Genomic DNA, 9,052 nt, shown 5'->3' on the forward strand with positions numbered 1-9,052 from the left:
TATTGTGGATAAGTGAGTAGGAAGCTCTTAGCTTCAGTAGATATTAAATTCCAGTTTCACGGGAAGATGACAAATGGACCTCTTCTGTTCACCTCTATTAATTTCAGTAGAGGCTGCCCTGTGAGCCAACAAGTATTGCCAACATACAAGAAGTGAGAAGCTAAAAATTGTTTCCTTATAATAGTAGGTGATACTTCTCTAAATGCCTGCATTTTTAATCATGCAGCAAGTACTTGAACACTTTTTTTTTTTTTTCTTTCTTCTTCTTTTCTTTTCTTTTTTACTGTCATTGTCAGGAGCTTATGTCTTGCCTGGTAGAGCATGACCCTATATTCATCTGCCTCATCTGCCATCTCCAGCTTTGGAATTAGCAGTACAAATCTGCACAAGTGATCTTTCTCATGACCTCAGATCTCCAGGTCTCCTCTTCCTTCTAACATTACTTTGTGTATGATTGACAATAACTTCAGAAAGCAAAAGAGGAGGAGGGGCTGTGGAGGATCCCCCCACAGCCTTGGGACAGCACAGGGGAAGAGTCACAGGGGATATTTTTAGAAAAGAATCTAATGGCAGTGACGCGGGGAAGGCACAGAGAAAAACACAGCTGTGAAACCTAACACTTGGCTTCATATATACTGAGAGCAGGAGCATCAGAGAAACAAACTGAGGAGACACAGCAGAAGACAAAAGTGGGAGAAAGGTACGTGAAGATAACAAGAGAATGACAAAAGAGTAAATTACAAAAAAGTAATAAAAACAGAGGAAAGAAATCTCTTAAAGGGAACATGGGAGATAAATGGCTAAAGGACTGAGCCAGTATGTGAGAAATTGAATACAGTGGCCATGTTACATAAATGAACAGAGATGCTTTAGTCACAGATGGACAGGAATTGGTCAGTTGACTTATCAGATCTGTTATTTAGATGATTTGTGACCTGGAATGCTCACCAGCAAGTACCCTGTCTACTGTCTCACCTCTTCCCAAGGTATAACGACTTAAATATTGGACTGTGACACTGCATTAGATTTTATAAATCAGAGGAAAATAGCAGCCATTTCCAGTCTTTAAAGCCAGGTGATGACCTACTCTCTGACTACAGGCCAGTGTGCTCAGAGAGCAGTGTTTTATGTATGAAAACTAATGTCTGTAGTATTAGTTTTGCAGCAATCATACGCCTTCTGCTACTCTCTCTTCACTAAACAAGAAAGAACTAACAGAACTGACTATGTGGAGTCGATAGTGATAATGATGATCCTTCATAAGAGTATGTTGCTAAAGGTAGAATTCTCAAACATAAATTGCTAAGACACTCAAGTCCCCAAAGTGTCTAGGATCCACTTGAAATGACTACATCCAGAAGTATAGTCTCATGTTCACCTGCTACCTAAGCCTTATGACTGTTCTTCATTTCTCTTGTTTTGAGTAATACTTTATCCTTCATCATAGTGATTGAGCATCTACCTTGCACTGATGCCTGAATAGATCCAGTAACTAGCTGCTCCTCTTGATCCTAAAAGAATCAAATATATGATCATTCTCAAAGAATGCCTATATTTATAGCCCACTCTTAAATGAAATAGATTGTAGTATAGTCACCTTCTGATCCTAAAGCTTATCTGAGGTGTGGGTGACTTGAATTCAACTAATATACTAAGTTATTTGAGTTTATCCATGCAGACAATTGAAAGATCAAACAGCTACCATTTACTACACAATCCTATCCTGTTGAGACAATGAAAGCTCTCATTGACAAATGTTTGAGTCACATTTATGAATAAATGCAGACCTATAAATATACTGGCTTGCTTTCTCTCTTGAATAGCTGCTTAGTAACCTACAAATGTTTTGCCAAAGGAGACTTGCCTTTTCTCAAATTATACAGATTATGTTCTTTGAACTCAGGAAGTCTAGTAGCAGTTGTGTCTTTCCACAAGGTTTCAGGAAAACTAGCACAAGTGTGAACACTCTGAATAGTCTCCTTCTAAATTAATGAATATAAAAGTGAGAAGTCCAAAGGTTCATGAGTTTGTTACAGTTACAGAAGAAATATAGCTATTTTCCCCAAGTAGCATGCTCTCTGTTTCTGGATCTTTTGCTATCTCATGCTCCCTTCTTTACTAATGCTTTTGTTCAATTTTGTAGCATTTTCTTACAGTTCAATACCTCGTGCAATTTGATCAGCTCAGAAACCAACGCAGTTTGAATTTTTTATCTCAGAACTCAACTCTTGTTCTCCTTCCACAAATCTTACAAGTTTGTATACTGTGCGGGCAGGCCATGGCAATCCCATTGTGTTGTACATTAGGTCCACAGTCTCAGTGTTCTAGTATTCATGCAATTTAATCATGACACTGAGGAAGCTACTTTCAGTGTTGAGCTACAGAAACACAACGACAGACATGAAATCCATCCCTTCCACTGTAGTAACTGGCTTCTTCAGCAATGTTAGCACTTAAAAAGTGATAAGCAGCATTCTTAGTAAAACATAGTTGAGCTGAAATACCAAGAGACTGGGTGCTTGTGGTGTGCCTATGCAGAGCACTAAGAAACTTAGATCCATTATGTAAGACAGGATTTAAAATCAAGCTTTCAGTCTTAAAGGGCTTTAGGGTCACATTAAAGATCATAACATTCTTCATTCATCTGCAAAGCACTAGGTTATGCACAAAAGCAGGGTCACTTAGCATAAAAAAAAAAGGTACTATCTTGATCTTTGCCTCAGCCTTCTGTTCCCACAAGCAACTGTACAACTCCCTTAATACACCAGGTGTGCTATCTTCTATGAAGAGGGTCTCCGCGTTTCTTTTAGTAGCTCAAAAAAAGTGAGATTTCATGCTTGGTGCAGCCCCAATAGAGTCTAATTGCTCTCCAAACATTGCTACAAAAACTATGGATGCTCAGGTAGGAACAGGTCACCATCATACATTTTTAGAGGCTGGGATTTCCACTCATGCTGTTCATGAGATGATTTGTACTGTTTGATGCTAATTTTCATTTCAAACACCACTTCCTTGAATAGAGGATGTGGTTTCTTAGATGCTGTACAAACTGCTTCCTCAACTTGTCCAGAAAAGTCCGAGAAGACATGAGGGGATGCAGTAATTCTTAGTACCACAGTTGGCAGGTACTTAAACCAGGAAAAGGAGCAACAATCTCCATCTAAATATCCATAAAGCAAAGCAGTGCAAGACCCCACTGGGATGTGCCTAAAAGATGCAAATGAGAGCAATATGGTCTTTGCTCTCACAGCATGCATTAACACTTAGCATGGCAGAATTCTAACCACCTCTTCTGAGAGCCATAACAGAGGACAATGAAAGGTTTCAGTGGTTCTCTGAAAAAAAGGAAACCAATTTGCAATGAACAGATGCATTTCTATGAAGCTCTGCAAATCAGGTATCCCCATGGACTCAGCCCTGAGTCTCTCCAGCACATTTTTCCTCATCTGGTGAATTCAATGATGTACATTTTTCACCCATGGGGATTAGAAGCTATTCCTAATTTCATAATGAGAAAAAGAGAATATATTCCTGTTTTCTCTTGGCACTTCTGGGGCATGTGCTCATGCAGAACTTTCACAAATTTTACCTAATACAAGCAGGGAAGGATATTTGTAAGCAAAGAAAGCATTTAGCCCCTTTAGCAGAGAAGGGAACAGCTATTATGTAGGAAATATTCTGTCCTTCTGCAGGTATTGTACTCACCAGAGTTTGTTGGTATCGGAATGCTTTTGTTGGAGAGGCATCCCTAGTCATGTCCCCAGAGACAACCTTTTGTGGAGCAGGGGTTGTTCAGGGCAATGTCTTCCCTTCTGATCTCCACTGCAAAATCATGGAGCGAAGCAGACACAAGGCTTCAGCTAAAATCCCACAGAGCACCCTGAGAGAGAAGGTTACTGGTGAGGGAAAAGACGGAGAGGGAGAGTGTAACCAGAGACTCCCTGCCCCCTCCTGTTCAATCTGTGCTTGGAAATGGCAGGCATTTCCCTGCTTTAATATCTCTGCTGCCCTGGCACTGGGACAGCTTAGTAAATTAACAGGAGGTAAGGTTTCCCTCTCCTTTCTCAGGCAGTATCACTCTTCACTACATTTAGAAGGGGTCAACAGTGGGACCATTCAAAGAATGGGGGCTGATGACACAGACTTGAGAAGAAGAGAATGGAAATAAAAAATGACCAAAATTAGACAAGAGAACCTTCCTGCAACTTGATCAGAATTATTCCTGTGATTTCCTTTAGAAGCAACTTTGTGAAGTGTTAAGCATCTAAAAGGGCAAGTTCTCTCAGCATTATTTGGAAGACTATTCCTTACATAAATTACATACTGTCCTTACATTTAACATAGTTTACCTTCAAGCATACACATTATTGCTGGTTTCCTGGCCATGATACCTCACCACAGATAAACCATGTTCCTCCTACTGTTTGAACATCCCTTCATGAATATTCATTCACTGATATAACCAGCACTCAGTATCATTTCAACTACTGAAAGTTCTCCTCTCCATTTTTCTTCCTTTTAAAAAATTTTTCCCATCATCCTCTGAAGTGAATTTCAAGTTTTGAAACACTTAGTGATAGATGGATAGACAAAAAGAATGCACATTCTAACATCTAAATATGTCATCTAATTTCAGAGAACTACCTTTAAAAGAGTTCATATTTTTCTTCTCTTAGTGGATTTTCCTCTTAATCTCTGACTAGAAATGGCTTTAGAATATAAAGACAACCAAAAAATTATGCTGACGAAACACAATTCATTATATTCAAAATCAGTCCAAAGCTACTCAGCACAGTCTGGAAGGGTTGATAGGATACTGAGAATGCAAGAACATCAGCAGGGGTGTTAAAAAGGGAGGTCCTCCTTTCTGTGTTTGCTGTGTTTACTGTGCCTTTACACCCCCCACCCCACAAAGGAAAAATAATAATGGAGGGAGGAACTAATAAGGTAGAATCTAGTGTCTCCCATAACCTGAGGCAGCAGCAAGCCCAGAGCTCTGTAGGGAATGGGACAGGTGCGGTGCTTTCACACTGATGGCTAGCTAAACTCTACCACATTGCCTCTCAATCCTCCTCCTCAGAGAAAGAAGGGGAGAAAATGAAAAAGGGCTCAAGATGTGAGATAGGACAGAGAGATCACTCACCAATTACTGTCACAAGCAAAACAAACTCAGCATAGGGAGAGTAATACAGTTTACTGCCTATTACTAGCAGACTAGAGCGGTGAGAAATTAAAAGAAAACTAAAACCACCTTCTCCCCAGCCACCCACTTTTTCATCTTCCCCCCGAGCAGCACAAGGGAACAGGGAATGGGGGATGCTGTCAGTCCCCAGCACTTCATGTCTGCCACTCTCTCACGGTCACTTTCTGCCCCCTGCTCCACATGGGGTCCCTCCCACGGGATGCCATTCTTCCTGAACTGAGCCTGCGGGGGCTGCCCACAGGCAGTAGCTCTCCAAGCACTGCTCCCACACGGCTCTGTACCACAGGATCCATCCCCCAGGAGCGAACTGCTCCAGCACGGGTCCCCCATGGGTGGGCGGCAGCTCCCCCCAGACTCTCTGCTCCTGCGTGGGCTCCTCTCCATGGGCTGCAGCTCCGGCCCAGGGCCTGCTCCTGCGGGGGCTCTCCATGGGCCGCAGCCTCCTCCAGGCCACATCCACCTGCTCCACCGGCGGCTCCTCCATGGGCTGCAGCGTGGAGATCTGCTCCATGTGGGACCCATGGGCTGCAGGGGGACAGCCTGCTCCACCAGGGGCCTCTTCACAGGCCACAGGGGAACCGCTGCCGTGTGCCTGGTGCACCTCCTGCCCTCCTGCTGCACTGGCCTTGGTGTCTGCAGGGCTTTTTCTTACTCCTCTCTCTCCCAGCTGCTGTCACACTGCATTTTATTTTCCCTTTCTTAAATATGCTCTCCCAGGGGTGCAACTAGTGTTGCTCAGTGGTGGGTCCCTTTTGGAGCTGGCTGCAACTGGCTTTTATCTAACCTGGGACAGGTTCTGGATTCTTCTTAGAGGCCACTCCTGCAGACCCCCACAACCAAACCTTGTCATGGAAGCCCAGTGCAACAGGTCACAGCTTTTTTCACAGACACCTGCTGTTTTTTTCCACTGCTATCTGTAAAGTTTTTCAGGGAAATTTATGAATTCTATATAACTAGACAAAGCACAGTTACTTAGGGTAACACCATGACTTTCCAAGCTATTTCTCCTACCAAATAAAGATAGGTTTTGTAAGGCTATGTCAAATGTGAAAACACTTAGTTCATTAAGGTTATTCAGTCGAAGATCTTTCTAGTGAAGAAGGTGAAGCCACAAACAAAACTACATAGACTATCAAACCTGACAGAGAAGGGATAATGGAGATGATGAAACTGTCCAAAAGGGTCTAGTCACTTAATTGATTGGCTATTAAGAAACTACATAGATAGCTTATGGAGAGAGCCAGCCTAGACTTTGTAACTGATAAGAAGGACCATGGGACACAGCCCACGTGTCAGATGCTGGCTGCTGAGGGGGAGCATCAGTACCTTCCTCATACGTGGGCTGCTTGGGGGTGTGTGTATGTAACTTGGTGGTGAACTTTAAATTGGACTAGTCAGTGAGTAGGAGGACCTGTGTCCAGTTAGGGGTACCAGGAGAGCAGAGGGGCTGTGTTGGTGTTCAAGGAGACCCATGAGTGTGAAGTGCCTGTGAAAGTGTCTGAGTGCATCTGTTTGCAAACAAGTATTAAGCTGGACTAGCCAGCAAATAGCAGACTCACGGAATAGTTAAGGCCAGGGATGGGACTGGCTAGTTTGTGTACATTTGTTAACCTGAAAATAACAAACCGTAATCTATATATTTTCTCAATGCAGCACAATATTTACCTTTGTTAAAGCACTGTATCAATGAAAGGTGATTTCTAAGCTGATTTCCACTTATCTTGCTTCTGAAGATCAGAATTTTCAGTAGTGACAAAAAGTCAATAGCCTAAACACAGTAATTCCAGTCATGTTTCATAAATTATGTAAGTCTGAATGTAACTGAGCTCTTCAAAAGATGCACTGAATTACACAGGAGGTTTCTACTTAACAGTTCATGCAAAAATGTGGTCTGGAGACTTCAAGTGATACATAACAGCAACTATAAACAAGGTACGAAATGCAGATGAATGAAAAAAAACAACCCACAACCTAGAGCTTTACAAGAAAGTTCTACAAGTAGAATTGGCAATAGCAGCAGCAGTAGGCCAAACAGCACCATGTAGGGCTTATTACTTGTTGCCAGTGAAGCCCAGCCTCACCAAGACTACTCCTGTGACAGTTTGATTATAACTTCTCTGGAGATTTTTTCATTCTTCTCCTTTAAAAGAAACCATTTTCTGTATACATACTCTGATAATATCATCACTTCATAATGAATATTGTTATTACATAACAATATTATCTTTACTTGCTTTTCCTTCTCCTAAACTTAGTAATTTAGTGATGTAATGTAGTGAAAAACATTCTTAGCTTTTTCTTCAGGGTTATGAGCATACTGCTCCCTGCAACGTGTACAGTGTATGTTAGGAATCTCAGCTTGGTGAAAATTTTATTTTACAAGATGTTTTACGTATTTTCAGCCACATCTTTTGATGTTTTGAAAAGCATGTTTTCTTACAATATCATTCTGTACATCCTAATTTTTAAGGAAAGAACTATGACTTTTTACAAAGTCAGATACTTTGAGCATCTATCACTTTTTATAAAGGCAAATAGGGAAACAAAAACACTTTAGAATTATTATAACTGTAATAATTTAATGAATTGTTCCACAAATTAAAATGTAACTTCAAAATTTTCATGTAACTTAGATTTGTATATATACCTTACCTACATCTCATTCACTGTTTTTACTCCCCTTCCCACATAACAGAACAAAACTTTTGACCTTATTTTTTTGGTTTTAAGCCAAAATATGAACCAGTCAACACTTTCTTGCTAACCCAAATATTAGTCATTCATTAAACTATGCCAGTAGCTTATATTTATTTCTCTAAAAATACAAATATTATATTTAGTTAATCTCTTGTATTACTAGAAACATTTTCTGCACAGATAGATGTTAATAATTCCACTGAATTCCTACTGGATTTTCTGTATCAGAATTAGGTACTATTGAAAAAACAGTATACTCTTTTCATAAAAAGATACCTTAGCCTTCTAGATGTCACAGCTGAGAGAGTGAAACAACAAACTTTAGTGGGTATGGATAGTTTTTTTTTTTTTTTTTTTGAGCTAACAAGAATGGGACTTTAATCTTATTTTACATACACACACACTAGCTCCCCCCAGGTGCATTACCTAGGTCTCAACTCCCAGCAGTAAGAGATCACTGTTTATTTCTAAAGGAGGGCCAGAAAGCTGTGTTAGCTCTGTGCTGCACAGCTACTTGGAGTTACCAGTTTTGGCCACTATGGGTCAAGCTCTCCGGGCATCCCTTCACACTAGTTTCCATGCAGCTCTGAGCCCATGGATCTTCCCCAACACTTTCAGGATTTTTTCTCCAGTTCTTATGTTCACCTCCTTTTTGGGTCCTTCCTCTTTCCAAGACTCTCTCTCTCCTCTCTCCCCCACACCCCTTTTTTTTTTTTTCTGGAAACCTTCTGGCATCAACTCTTCCTTCCGGAACACCAAGCCCCTGGCTTACCCAGTCTAAGTATTCTACGTGCTGAATGACAATATCAGCCTCATAATTGATGGTTCTATCTCATGTATCTTTATCGATTTATTAAGTTCTTAGTTCAGCTGTTGCCAAACGTAACAAGTAGCCCATACTGGATCCAGCTAGCAAGAAGCAGGATTCTGCCTGAGAGTTCAGAAGTACCTCTGGGAGGTATTATCTTATGAAATTATGCAAAATTCTCCTTACACAGAAGTTCCATTTCTGCATAGAGGTACAGCTCTCCAAATGGAAGATACTGCACAGATTAATTAATCAAACAAGAATTCTTTATTTTGACACCTCAAGGCAGTAAAATACAAGTATACAAAAAGTATATAAGAAAGTGGCAGTGATAATGCATGTTG

At 40.9% G+C, this 9,052-nt stretch overlaps 1 protein-coding gene across 1 annotated transcript in view; it reads right to left on the minus strand.

The window, feature by feature from the left end:
• Positions 1 to 3,847, minus strand: part of CLCN1 (chloride voltage-gated channel 1) — a 65,836-nt gene extending 61,989 nt beyond the window's left edge. The window contains exon 1 of the mRNA XM_084283990.1: positions 3,706 to 3,847. Coding sequence (XP_084140116.1) covers positions 3,706 to 3,756 — 51 coding nt within the window. The 5' untranslated portion in view covers positions 3,757 to 3,847. The remainder of the gene's footprint in view (positions 1 to 3,705) is intronic.
• Positions 3,848 to 9,052: the final 5,205 nt, after the last annotated feature.

This window comes from Netta rufina (assembly GCF_964035555.1).
Source record: "Netta rufina genome assembly, chromosome: 1".
Lineage (NCBI taxonomy): Eukaryota > Metazoa > Chordata > Aves > Anseriformes > Anatidae > Netta > Netta rufina.